The sequence below is a fragment of the Oryx dammah genome, unplaced genomic scaffold (assembly GCF_014754425.2).
Source record: "Oryx dammah isolate SB20612 unplaced genomic scaffold, SCBI_Odam_1.1 HiC_scaffold_18, whole genome shotgun sequence".
Taxonomy (NCBI): Eukaryota; Metazoa; Chordata; class Mammalia; order Artiodactyla; family Bovidae; genus Oryx; species Oryx dammah.
The window spans coordinates 54,191,287-54,206,440 of record NW_024070202.1 but is presented as its reverse complement, the minus strand read 5'-3'; the positions used below and the strand labels follow the sequence as shown (position 1 = coordinate 54,206,440).

Here is a 15,154-nt window from a genome sequence, read left to right as displayed (position 1 = left end):
ATATTCTAAACAAGGCCAATGGAGCAGTCTACATATAACATGTAATTGACATTTGTTGTAGGACAAATGAATTTTCTACTTAATAAAATATTTTTAATTTTTAGTAGCCCCAAATGTTTCATTTTGGATGAGTTTATGTAATGTGGATTTAGAAGTGATAGTATTGGCTTATTTGCAATGTTAGAAATCCCTCAGAAGTGCACTTGCGCTTTCCTATAAATATAATTACAGTTTGTGTTTAGTACATATGGAAGTAGAATGCTCAGTTACCTTTTTCCCCCCTACATATCCATCCTTATATCTGTATTTTGCCAATTTTAGATGGCAGTGTCCTAGATAGTAAGTCAGAAAATGCTTAAAATTTTCAGAATAATACATAGGATTTTAGAATAACGTTGATTTGATGGTTATTTATGTCATAAACTTTTAAATGTAAGAAAAACACTCACAAATCATTTTAAGAATGAAAAAAAGTTAATTTAACCATGGTAAAAGGGCTAATGAACTCTAAAGAATGCAAAGATGGAAAACTTGTTTAAGCCTTGCTTATACACCAAATCAGTCTGACTAGAAACAAGATATAGTTAATATAATTTGTATAAGTGAAACCTGACTGAAAACTTGCATTGTATTATTGCATTCATACAACTTTTATTACCAAGTACATTTGTTATCAGTTGCACATAATGTACTTTTGTTTGCAGACAGAGATAATTTAAGTGAAAGGGTTGCATATGCTAAAAAGTGGTAAGAAATGTGTCAAGCTTCTCATCACATGATAGACTTTATAGAAGGTATCTATGTATGTTTCGAACTGCCTATGTATATGTGATCTAGCTACCTACTTATCTGTCTGTTTATCTGGATTGGCAGCCCTTTTAAAAGTTAACTTCTCTTTATCTGTTCTTTCATTTCAGTTTGATTCCTTGTTATTTTGAGACAGTATGAGGCAAATGATTACTGGAACAAAAGGCTTTTTTGTACATAGATTTTCTTTTTCCCAAACTATTGTCTAACCATTTCTTTTTGTTTATCAAAGAACAATTAAGTAAACTGTCTGTTAAATTTTTAAAAAGCTTGACACCTATTGGATCAGTTAAATTTATAGCATACATTTCAGAAAGCCTTATTATGATATTTTCAAGTACAGTAATCTAAAGTTATGAGAGTATGTTCTAAAAAATTCAGGAACATTTTTTAAAATCACTTTTGAGTGCCTTTCTGTTATTTCATGATTCTTTCCCTTCATGTTACAAAATGACATGTAATGAATCCATATTTCAAGATAGCAAAGGATAGAAAATATTCTTTCTTTAGTATGAAATATGAAGTGTGTTTCTCTTTTTTTTAAAAGAGAAAAGTTAATTCACTCTGAACTTTTTTTCTTCTAAATTTGTTTTCATTATTAATTTCTCCTTTCTTTATAACATAAAATGCCAAACTCAAAAAGTTTGAACTGTGTTAAAAATGACTCAGGATAAATTGTGAACCGTGTCTATGATTCTTTTTTCCTCTTTTCAAAGACACATGTTGTTCTAAGAAGTTGTTCAAAACCAGTGTTTATATAAATACTTGCTTTTATTTACAGTAAAAATGAATTATTTTTTTCTAGGAAAGAAAGTGATTGCTTTTTCAAAGTTGCAAACTTGGCAAGTTGACAAGTTGTCTGATTACTGATTAGTATAAGAAATGTCATCAAAGTTGAGCAGATGGATACCTCAGGCTTCTGTGTAGGAGGACTCCTTGTTCACCTCTTTTGCCAACCTTTACCTTTACCTGTCTCTCCACAGACTTTCTCTCTTTCTCTCAGACTTTCTCCCTGCTTTTTCCCTACTTTGCATTTTCTTTGCTTCATTTTTCTGTTCTATTTCTTTCTCACTCTCCTCATATCCTTTTCAGTTCCTCATTCACAACTTTGAAGGGAAAGTAAATGGTAGAAAGGACATTTTGAGCAAAATACCTTAACTTTTTTTCAAATTAATGAATAACCATTGAGTAATCTTTATATTTCCAGACTTCCTGGTATAAGTTTAGTTAGCTTGAAATAAGAAAATGCTTAAAGGATAAGCTATAATATTAAACTTAAGATCCTTTCTTTGAGAGGACCTATTTCTGGGAGTATATAAGTAAATAAACAAATATCCTATATTAGTTACTATATGTACTCATGTAGTAATATGTATTACTGTGTATATTTTTCTAGTACTATGTATTATATATATATATATAATTTGAAGATGGTGATTCTATTTTATGAGTAAGTACACTGCACATACATTCTTTTTACTAGCTTTGATAACAGATATTTAAATGTGTATTTTTCCAGTTGTTTAATCATTATTACATCTATCTTAATCATACCAGTAAACTATTTTGAAAGGTTTTTAACTTGTAGCACTGTGCCATTGGTAAGATGATCAGTTATGAAGTATTAAGAAAACTGACATATTATTTATTTCTAACTATGCTAGTCAAAGCAACACATCTTAGCATAATACATAAGAGGTATGGAATGTAAAGGTGGAATCTGATAGTATCTGATGCCTTTGAAAACCCAGTGTCTAAATACTGTGGTACCTTAATGCCATTGTTAACTGGTTAAATAATATAACAAGTATTCTATAAAATTGATTGGTCATCATCAATAAAGGATTTGGTAGGGTGCCGCAGGGCTCTGGAGTCTGTTGCCATTTGGTAACGCCCACTCTTTCTCCGTCTGCCTCTATCAAGGTGCCTGTGTCGGTGGCCATGATGACTCCCCAGGTGATCACCCCGCAGCAAATGCAGCAAATCCTTCAGCAGCAAGTCCTGTCTCCTCAGCAACTCCAAGCCCTTCTTCAGCAGCAGCAGGCAGTCATGCTGCAGCAGGTAATGTGGGTTACCTGCTATGGAATACTAGCACCTGTGTCGACAGTGCCATGGGCATAAATGATAAATTCTTTCTCCACTGGAAAGGACAACCTGTCTGTATCCTGGAATATAAATATAGCATTGTAATTGCAGAACTGCTTAGGAAAATTTAAACCCCTTAGTCTTTTTAAAGTTATTAACATCTAGAGTAAGAGCCGAAAGAAGTGTCATTTCAACATGAGAAAAATCAATATTTAAATATTTAAATGCTTAGGTGCATTGGATTTGTAGACTTGCCTGCAAAAGTGCAAGGAGACCTACAGGTAATTGTTCTTTTTGAAATTCCTAACCCTCCAATACTCCTTCTAGTTCACATAAGGATGAAAGTGATACCGACCTTCTGTTACAATGGAGAAAGTAACATCTCAAATTTTCCTTTTCAAAATTCATTTGGAATTTAGGAATAGAAGTATCTACTTATTATAACAAAGTTGAGCAGCTGAGCCACCAATTCATGAGATTTATCTTTTTCAAACAAAAAAATAACTAATGTTCCTAATGTATATATATTATTGGAGCCTTAAGTTTATATGGAAGTGGACTTTATGTCATAGACTTAATTTTTCATAGAGAAAATAATGTGCTTTACCTGAATTCTTATAGATTTAGTTACTTTACTATGTTCTGTGATGGTGACCACAGACCAACTGCTTATATTTCTCTGATCTTCTGTCCATCTGATGGATTACAGTTTTTTCCTGGTAAGAACTGGTCACCCTGATCTTACGTAACTCTGTAGTTGGTTCTTATAAATGGCAGAGTAGACAGCAGATATAATAATCTAGGTTATTCATTTGGCTCTAGCACTTTAGAATACAGATTTTTCTATACCCCTTCATTTAGGATATTTTGGACTCTGAATTGCAAAGTTTCAGAACTGGCTTGGGGAAAAAAAAAATGTATGTAGATCTGTCTCCTGGAATCCAGTGCATATTGGTTGTTGTTCTTGTGAGACGAATCTTAATGGAGACTCTACCCTATACCAGTGTAGAAGAGTTTAGGAGGTTTATAATACATGCAACTTTTGCCTTTATTTATTAAAGTCAAAATGGTTTATTCAGCAACAACTACAAGAGTTTTACAAGAAACAGCAAGAGCAGTTACATCTTCAGCTTTTGCAGCAGCAGCAACAGCAGCAGCAGCAGCAGCAGCAACAGCAACAGCAGCAGCAGCAGCAACAGCAGCAGCAGCAACAACAGCAGCAGCAACAGCAGCAGCCACAGCAACAGCATCCTGGAAAGCAAGCAAAAGAGGTAGGATCCGGCCAGCTCATCCACGCAGAGGAGCGCGAGGTTGGGAAGGGCACAGAGAGGCCAGGGCAGTCTTTGGTCTTCCTATCACCAGGCTCTGGCTGTCAAAGATGCACTATTATACATTTGTCCTGAGCTTAATAGCAGTGACAGTGGAACTCTCCTGTTCTCCTTTTTTGTAGCATGGGACTTGAGAGTTATAATCCAATGCTGCTGTCGTCTAATGTTCACTAATGAATCACAGTGTACAAAGAGCAAGCTGTGTGGTGGACAAAGTACTGATTATCTTTTATGCACGGAGAATCTAAGTTGGTGAGGGAACCTTATTTTTCTCAGTGGTGCAGCTCAGAGAACATGCATGCAAATTGAGCCTGTTGTTGGGGGTTGTGGGGGGAAAACGGGAGAAAGTGGTTGGGCACAGATTTCAAAGTCACAGGCCCCTGATTAATGACTGCTACTGTAGGTTTGGAGTGGCGAGTAGAAAGTTCCAGTTTGATATGCTCATAAATCAAACTGACAAGCTGGCTTCTCAGGCCTAGCTTGCACTTGTCAGCAAACTGCATCAAATATAAACATAATACAAACAAAACATGTTGAAGTAGTTAAATTGATCAGCAGGTATCAGAGCTGTTGTCTTCAAGCTGCCCATTATGCAAACGTACAGGAAACAGTTTTGACCCCCTGAGGCTTTGTTTCTGTTTGGATTTGTGAATAGAATTTCAGACAGCCATCAACTACAGAATAGAAATTGCTCCCTTATTTCTCCGGAGGCTTTGGGCAATCCACATGACTTGCTCCATTATGCAGTCTGTTTTCCAGTGAGCGCATCAGAAGTTTCTCTTTTTCCCAAACTAAAAAGGAAAGGTCTTCCACAGCAGCTTGTCTTTCTCTGAAGTGTGACTGCCTTCTCATACCCTCCTGAGTCCAAAAGGAGTCTGGTTTGTCTTGTAATGCCTCACAAAATTGGAACTTATACTTTTCCTTATAATAAGGGCACATTTTGGGGCCTTGAACATAATTCTGCCTTTAATATATTCCGGCAAGAGAGAAGAGGAAGAGAGGGAGCTAACAGGCCTGTCCTATGAAGGCTACATCCCAGTTTACTAATAGATCACTAGAGACCACGGTCATGGACTTCTGCAGATCAAACTTACTGAGTTGGAAAAAAAAAATAAAAAGTGCTGTTGAAGTTGACTGTTTCCATCAAGTGTCATTTTTTGAGTATAAATAAATTTATTATCATCTGAAATAAGCCCATTTAAAAAGTCTGAACCATTGTGACACACTTTCTCTAGACCTTGTTCCATCCTCTTTTCTCTGCTGCTGTGTTAATATTTGAAAGAAAAGTAACTGAAAATCTAGAACTTGCTCACATTCCTCCCTTGAACTTTGACAATGGGATGACCATTCACAAATGTACCAGGGCAATGAAACAAGTGTGTTTTTCTATACGAGAACTGTTTGCACAGATTCTGCCTTTCATTCACTGGGTTGGGTTTTCTGACACCAGCAGCAGCAGCAGCAGTTGGCAGCCCAGCAGCTTGTCTTCCAGCAGCAGCTTCTCCAGATGCAACAACTCCAGCAGCAGCAGCATCTGCTCAGCCTTCAGCGTCAGGGACTCATCTCGATCCCACCTGGCCAGGCGGCACTTCCAGTCCAGTCGCTGCCTCAAGGTACATACAAAACATGGTGCCCATGTCATTTCTAAGCCTGCATTTCTATCACTGTGTGGCCTGTCTACATTATACCTTGAGAAATTTTTTATGACCTTCATGTTTATTATTAAAACATGATTGTTATGAAAACAAAAACACAGTGACTTAAAACCTTTGTGGGGCAGCAAAAGCAGTTCTAAGAGAGAAGTTTACAGCAACACAGTTTTACCTCAGGAAACAAAACATCTCAAACAACCTAATCTTACAAGTAAAGCAGCTGGACAAAGGAGAGCAAGCAAAATCTAAAGTTAGTAGAAGTTTTGAGTATGTGATTAACATGCACATACTACTATAGATAAAATAGATAATCAATAAAAACCTACTGTATAGCATAGGGAACTCTACTCGTACTCTGTAATAATCTATATGGGGAAAGAATCTGAAAAAGAATAGATGCAGGTATATGTATAACTTGGAGAAGGAAATGGCAACCCACTCCAGTATTCTTGCCTGGAGAATCCCAGGGACGGAGGAGCCTGGTGGGCTGCCGCCTATGGGGTCGCACAGAGTCAGACACGACTGAAGCAACTTAGCAGCAGCAGCACCGTATGTATAACTAAGTCACTTTGCTGGGTACCTGAAACTGACAACATTGTAATTCAGCTATACCCTTTTATAAAATAAAAATTGAAAAAAACATGATTGTTAACATAGTTGCATGCCTCTTTGTCTTGAGACTCAGAGATTTTATTACACACTGCTTTTTAAGTGTGTGGTAAATCCCATGGATGGAGGAGCCTGGTAGGCTGCAGTCCATGGGTCGCTAAGAGTCAGGCACGACTGAGTGACTTCACTTTCACTTTTCACTTTCATGCATTGAAGAAGGAAATGGCAACTCACTCCAGTACTCTTGCCTGGAGAATTCCAGGGACAGAGGAGCCTAGTGGGCTGCCGTCCATGGGGTCCCACAGAGTCAGACACGACTGAAGCGACTTAGCAGCAGCAGCAGCAGCAGCAGCAGCAGCAAACTGCTTTCAAGTGCTTTGTTAGATATTAAATGTGTATTTATTTGTTTTACAGAAGAAAATGTATAAGAACAGCACAATTCAATGTATTAAATATATACTAGAGACCTGCAGGGAATTGGATTAGTGAGAAGGCTAACAACACTCTATTTAACGTAAGTGAGCTGATAGGAGTTTCAGTGAACAACTGCTAAGAAAAAGATAGACATTCCCTAATCTTCACACTAAAATCCCTACATATAAAAGGGAGACTTTATGTATTCCTACAGAGAATATTCCAAGTTATGCTTGGGGGACCTCCTCATACATCCTGGACCATATTGATCCTCCTTTCTCTAAAATGATGTTGCTATAATTGTGAATTATAGCTTTAAAAAGTTGTCAGTTGTATTCTTGTTTTTCTGATAAGAAAAACTTGGATGTACTTTAATAATTCAATAACACAATACCATACAAATATACAATTGTATGTATTCATTATTGTACTCAACTTTGGAGAAATGGAAAGGGTTCTAAGTAAAAAACGAAAACAGAATAGTAAATAAAATGGTTCTTTGTGTGCTAAAATTCTCAATACTGGTAAAATTCATATATCTATAAATATAATGGAAAGCATATTCTAATTTCCATTAGGATTTTGTTGGAATAAGCTTTAATCCAAATGAACTTTAATTCAAATCATTTATGCTTTTTCCAGTGGAACTCACATTGTAGTAATACTCGCTATGCATTTTTCTGCCTCTATAGGAAACACTGAAGAAAATAAAAAATGATTAAGTATACAAAAAAATTATAATTAGACGAGTAACATGGAAACTTACATTACCACATGTCAAATAGATAGCCAATGGGATTTGCTGTATGGCTCAGAAAACTCAAACAGGGCCTCTGTATCAACCTAGAGGGGTGGGATGGGGCGGAAGATGGGAGGGGGGTTCAAAATAGAGGGAATGTATGTATACCTATGGCTGATTCATGTTGAGGTTTGACAGAAAACAACAAAAATCTGTGAAGCAATTATCCTTCAATAAAAAAAATTTAAAAAAAAGAGCCTTTTAAATATTCAAGTTTTTGTTTTGTGCACATTAAGTTAAAAATACCAGGGTAGATGGTTTTCTCTTTATTTATCAAATTACTATCTCCATGGCTTAATTTCCCCAGAATTCCTCTTTCATTTGAATTTAGATACTCTAATTCACCTGATTGCATCACTCTGAAGAAATCAAGAGAGATAAAGTTTAAATTGTGAAAGAAAAACAAGGCAGTAAAACCATTTTTTCTGTGTCATTCCAAAGAGAATTGGAATAAACCAGCATGATTTTATTTGAGTTAAACCATTCAAACACTTAAAAAATGTTTAAAATGCACATAGAAACAAAATGTAACTTATATAAAATATATTTGTTGAACTGCATTCTCTCAAATCAAGCATACAAATATCTTGTGAACAAGGAAATTCATTCATTATGATATAACCATTCTAATAGTTTTAAAATGAAAACTTTCTCTTATTCCTGAGGGTTTTTTTTGATAGAATTATCTCCTTTATTTTTCTTATTTGTTTTTTTCCCAGTTTTATTGAGATATAATTTATATACAGCACTGTATAAATTTAAGGTATGCAGTATAGTGATTTGACTTACATACATCATGAAAAGATTGACTTACAACCCTGAGTTAGTCCCTGATGTTACACAATTTCTCTACTATATAAAGTGATCGATCACCACTTACTTTTCTTCCGTTTGTATCTCCATGAAATACATGAGAAATGAAACACACAGAATGGTACTGAGGGAAAAGAAGTAAAACTGAAAACATTTGAGCAATCTTGGTTTGAGCAGAAAATGGATGTAAACAATTTTTTAATTGAAATATAGTAGACTTACACTGTTGTGATAGTTTAAAGTATTAAGTGATTCATATATATATATACACAAAAATATATATAGAAAGAATATATACACATATATTCTTTTTCAGATCCTTTTCTCACATAGGTTATTAAAAAATATTGACTGTCGTTTGCTGTGCTATATAGTAAGTCCTTGTTGGTTATCTATTTTACAACTGAAGTGACTTAGCAGCAGCAGCAGCAGTGTGTATATATAATCCCAAACTCCTAATTTATCCTCCCTCCCCTATCTCCTTTGGTAACCATAAATTTGTTTTCTATGTCTGTGGGGTTTTCTGTTTTATATATAAGTTCATTTGTGTCATTTTTCATTTAGATTCCACATATAAGTGATATCATATGATACTTGTCTTTCTTTGTCTGGTTTACTTCTCTTAGTATGATAATCTCTAGGTCCAAACAAAAGAGATGGAAGTCATCATTGTGTTTTCAACTGTTTAGATAAATGTATGGGAAGTGCCATTGTGGAGACTCATCAGCCAAACTCAGAAGGAATGTGTCAGATAAACCAGCTATACTAAAGGAACATGAGTTCATAGTACACTTTTGGAATTTCAAAGTTAAAGTGGGAGAAAAAAAGTAATTGTAAAAGGAAAAAAGCTGAATCTATGCCTCAGCTACTGGCTGTTTTGAACAAAAATGTTTTAATTATTTTTTTAACAGCTTCTCAATTAACTTTGCATGAGGGTTTTGGTTGGTTGATTAATTAGTTATAAATAATAACTATATGAAAACCAAGTAGGATTAATATGCAATGATAATCGTCTCATTGTATCTTTAAAAATATGCTATACTAGCAGTATTTATCCCCATGATTTAACACAGCTTGTTCAGACTTCTTTTAAAGCTATGATTTTTTTCAACTATATAAACATTTGTGCATGAGAATTAGACATTAGAAATTTACAATTTTGATAAAGAGATTCACAGACATTTTTCTCTATGTTGCAAAATGATGCAATGTTATATTTTATCATTTTAAAGTAAGGCATTTTAAATACTGAGTATTTAAAGTCATCATGAACATTACTACAGTTACTACAATCCTGGATTTTAATGTGAAGTAGGCAATTAAATTATGATCTCTAAATTTATATATAGAGTAACTGTTGGTATACAGAAGTCAAATAAGAAAGGATGGATTTGTAATCCATCTTGAATAAACAACTGATTTTAAAAGTATTTAATGCACAGTGTACTGTAAATATCAACTAATAATTATTTACTGACATATCTTCATGACATGGTATTAAAAGACGCTTACTCCTTGGAAGGAAAGTTATGACCAACCTAGATAGCATATTCAAAAGCAGAGTCATTACTTTGCCAACAAAGGCCCATCTAGTCAAGGCTATGGTTTTTCCAGTGGTCATGTATGGATGTGAGAGTTGGACTGTGAAGAAAGCTGAGTGCTGAAGAATTGATGCTTTTGAACTGTGGTGGTGTTGGAGAAGACTCTTGAGAGTCCCTTGGACTGCAAGGAGATCCAGCCAGTCCATCCTAAAGGAGATCAATCCTGGGTGTTCATTGGAAGGACTGATGCTAAAGCTGAAACTTCAATACTTTGACCACCTCATGCAAAGAGTTGACTCATTGTAAAAGAGAGGGCAGGAGGAGAAGGGGACAACAGAGGATGATATGGCTGGATGGCATCACTGACTCGATGGACATGAGTTTGAGTGAACTCCGGGAGTTGGTGATGGACAGGGAGGCCTGGCGTGCTGCAATTCATGGGGTCGCAAACTGAGCAACTGATCTGACTGACTGACTGACCCTTGTTTACTATGGTACTTAAATAGGATTAAAAAATTAGAAGGTTAAAAAAATATGAAATTATAGTGACATGCGCTTTAAACTTTGATATATATTTATGACATAAGATAGAGGTCAGTGTATCCCAATACACAGTATATATTCACAAATTTAGTATTACTCCAGGCACTTACATATATATACACATACATACCCTGGAGAAGGAAATGGCAATCCACTCCAATATTCTTGCCTAGGAAATCCCATGGACAGAGTAGCCTGGTGGGCTACAATCCAGGAGGGTGCAAAGAGTTGGACATGACTGAGCAACCAAACAAAAACACATACATATATGTGTACGTATGTGTGTGTATACACATACACACATATACATATATGTTTCATTCCAACTTTAAAAAATTTTCTGAATTTATAATAGCTGTCTAAAATAAACATTTTCATTACCAATCTGAGAGACCAAACAGGGAATTCTGGATAAAAACCAGTACAATTTTGAACTAACAAAATCTATTTCTCAAACTAGATGAGCTTGGAATCAGAGAACTGTTGAACAACAACAACAAAAAGATATATTTTGAAATAAAGTATAAGAATGTCCTTTATGTTGAGTTAGGACTCTGCTGAAGTTCTTCTTTGGCGTCAGTGTTCAGTCAAAGTCAGCTATTTGGCTTTGACTTCATGTTCTGCTTGTGAAACTCTAAATAGCCAAATTCCTACTTCAACACCACTCTGGCATCCTTAATTTTTTGCTTAATATGTGATAATAGGCTTACATAGAACATATATATAATAAGGGTAATAGTACTAGCATTATGAACAATGTAAGTCATGAAGAATTATTGTTACCATCTTAGTATTCCATTTCACATACCAATAAACCTTCTATTTGTACCTTAAGGAAATCTTCTTTGGAATTTTACATCCTGGAAACTCCATCAGTGAGATAAAGTTTGAATGAAAATTTTTTGTTGTGGTACTAAAACTTTGCAAGTTACCTGCGAATGGTGTTATGCATTAAAAACTAACTGAGGGTGACTTCCCTGGTGGCTCATTGGTAGAGAATCTGCCTGCTAATGCAGGAGACAAAGGTTCAACCCCTGATCTGGGAAGATCCTACGTACTGAAGAGCAACTAAGCCCATGCACCACAACTCGTGAGCCTGTGCTCTAGAGAACAGGAGCCACAACTAATGAGCCCACATGCTGCAACTACTGAAGCTCGCACCCTGCAGCCTGAGCTCTGCAATGAGAAGCCACTGCACTGAGAGGCTAGCATACAGCAGCTAGAGAGTAGCCCCCATTTTCTGCAACTAGAGAAAAGCCAATGTAGCAACAAAGACCCAGCACAGCCAAAAATAAATTATTTTAAGTTTTAAAAAATTGATTCAAAAAATAATAAAATTGGGTTTTAAAAAAGCTAACAGGGATACATAAATACATGGGGAAATATTAAAAATATATTGAGTTAGTTTTTGAGAAATTTTAAATGAGATAGGAAAATAGAGATTAAATTGAATTTAATGTTTAGGTTATATGTCTTTAAAAAAGTTCTGTTTGTCAATTCTTTATGAGTTGTGGGAAAACTTTAAAGGAGAACATCAACTTTGCCACTTTAAGATATCCTAAGAAAAATGAGAAATCATTGTTTTTGTAAGAGAATATCAAACTATGAACATTTAATAGATAAATCATAGCAGGAACATTTTTTATGTCAGATGTATTCCTGTATCCTAGAAATTCCTTTCCTAGGTTGAGATACTTGCCTTTGGTCTCAGTTTCAGCAAAAAAACTAGTTTTACTCCATGTAATTCAGCATTTGAACAAAATGTTTATTTGGTACACCTCTCATTGAAAATAGATTTTAAACATGGGCATTTTGCATACAGGTTATAGTAAGCCCCTAGTCAAATACAGATCAATAAGATGTTAGGTTTGGCAAATTATAAATCAACACGTGGCTCTCTGAGGGACAGCTCAGCAACTGCAATAATTGTTGCCACTGGAGAGGAGTTCTGGGGACCCAGAGGTCAGGACTAGTTTGGAAATTTAAGTTTACAAGGCATACCCTTCTCTGCAATTCAGTTATCTTGCCCATGTGTGTATATTGGTTTTTCAAATTGTAAAATTTAAGATGAAAAGTAAAAAGTAATATTTCAATAATTCAACTTATTTAATATAAGATTGGTTCAATATAACATATGAATAATACAGCACTCTACAAAAATATACTTGTATTATTTTTAGTTTTGAGTAACCCTAAAAATAAGCAGACCATTTTTAAATTAATTAATTCAAGTAGACTGACTTTACATAATGCCATATTAAAATTACTTATTTAATAAAAAAATTATTATTGAATATAGAAAATAAAAGGACATGGAAAGAATTATTTTTATTATTGAGTGTCAGAGAGCTGCTCATGTATTAATAATCTTTACCAGGATGTGAAACCACTGGAAGTTTTAAATTGTGTGTGCCTGAAGGATGTGTAATCTAGATGTGAATCTAGATATGAATTACCAAATTTTCATTAATTCTTAGCACAGGGCTTGGCACCTAGTAGTTGCTCTACAAACTCTGACTCTAGAAACAAATAATTACTTGATTTATCTGTGGTATTATATGGAATTTGATTAGGAATTACTGTTTTTCTTTCAATTCCTGAAAGACGAATCCTTTTAATGCTTGTCTGTAGTACTGGCAGAGAATAGCAACAAACCCAAGTCACCATACAGAAGGAAATAGGGTTTCTCAATTTTTTGGTGGGCGTTAAATTTTTTAATTACATAACTTTAAAACTTTGGTATATACTACTGTATGTATCACATGGACCACAGCCTTGTCTAACTCAGTGAAAATATGAGCCATGCCACATAGGGCCACCCAAGACGATGGGGCATGGTGGAAAGTTCTGACAAAACGTGGTCCACTGGAGAAGGGAATGGCAAACCACTTCAGTATTCTTGCCTTGAGAACCCAATGAACAGTATGAAAAGGCAAAAAGATAGGACACTGAAAGAGGAACTCCCCAGGTCAGTAGGTATACAATATGCTACTGGAGATCAGTGGAAAAAAACTCCAGAAAGAATGAAGAGACAGAGCCAAAGCAAAAACAACACCTAGCTGTGGATGTGAATGGTGCTGGAAGTAAAGTCTGATGCTGTAAAGAGCAATGTTGCATAGGAACCTGGAATGTCAGGTCCATGAATCAAGGCAAATTGGAAGTGGCCAAACAGGAGATGGCAAGAGTGAACTTCAACATTTTAAGAAACAGCAAACTAAAATAGACTGGAATGGGTGATTTTAACTCAGATGACCATTATATCTACTATGGTGGGCAAGAAGCCCTTAGAAGAAATAGAGTAGGCATCATGGTCAACAAAAGAGTCTGAAACAAAAGAGTTCTGGATGCAATCTCAAAAACGACAGAATGATCTCTGTTCATTTCCAAGGCAACCATTCAATATCACAATAATCGAAGTCTTATCTCCCGACCAGTGATGCTGAAGAAGCTGAAGTTGAATGGTTTTATGAAGACCTACAAGACCTTCTAGAACTAACACCCCCAAATGATATCCTTTTAATTATAGGAGACTGGAATGCAAAAGTAGGAAGTCAAGAAACACCTGGAGTAACAGGCAAATTTCACCTGGGAGTACAGAATGAAGTAGGGCAAAAGCTAATAGAGTTTTGTGAAGAGAACACACTGATCAGAACAAACACTTTCTTCCAACAACACAGAGAAGACTCTACACATGGACATCACCAGATGGTCAACACTGAAATCAGGCTAATTATATTCTTTGCAGCCAAAGATGGAGAAGCTCTACACTGTCAGGAAAAACAAGACCGGGAGCTGACTGTGGCTCAGATCATTATCTCCTTATTGCCAAATTCAGACTTAATTGAAGAAAGTAGGGAAAACCGCTAGACCATTCAGGTATGACCTAAATCAAATCCCTTACGATTATACAGTGGAAGTGAGAAATAGATTCAAGGGATTAGATCTGATAGACAGAGTACCTTAAGAACTATGGTCGGAGGTTTATGACATTGTACAGGAGGCAGGGATCAAGACCATCCTCAAGAAAAAGAAATGCAAAAAGACAAAATGCTTGTCAGAGGAGGCTTTACAAATAGCTTTAAAAGAAGAGAAGCAAAAGAGAAGCAAAAGGCAAAGGAGAAAAGGAAAGATATACCCATTTGAATGCAGAGTACCAAAGAATAGCAAGAAGAGACAAGAAAGCCTTCTTCAGTGATCAATGCAAACAAATAGAGGAAAATAATAGAATAGGAAAGACCAGAGATCTCTTCAGGAAAATTAGAGATACCAAGGGAACATTTCATGCAAAGATGGGCACAATAAAGGACAGAAATGGTATGCACCTAACAGAAGACTGCAAGGAGATCCAACCAGTCCATACTAAAGGGGATCAGTCCTGGGTGTTCATTGGAAGGACCGATCCAGTACTTTGGCCACCTCATGCAAAGAGTTGACTCACTGGAAAAGACCCCAATGCTGGGAGGGATTGGGGGCAGGAGGAGAAGAGGACAACAGAGGATGATATGGCTGGATGGCATCACTGACTTGATGGACATGAGTTTCAGTAAACTCCGGGGTTGGTGA

General features: G+C 35.7%; 1 protein-coding gene across 1 annotated transcript in view; it reads left to right on the top strand.

Moving 5' to 3' along the window:
- Nucleotides 1-15,154, top strand: part of FOXP2 (forkhead box P2) — a 671,719-nt gene that overhangs the window by 588,089 nt on the left and 68,476 nt on the right. Inside the window, exons 7-9 of the mRNA XM_040260147.1 lie at nucleotides 2,731-2,868; nucleotides 3,972-4,238; nucleotides 5,671-5,833. Coding sequence (XP_040116081.1) covers nucleotides 2,731-2,868; nucleotides 3,972-4,238; nucleotides 5,671-5,833 — 568 coding nt within the window. The remainder of the gene's footprint in view (nucleotides 1-2,730; nucleotides 2,869-3,971; nucleotides 4,239-5,670; nucleotides 5,834-15,154) is intronic.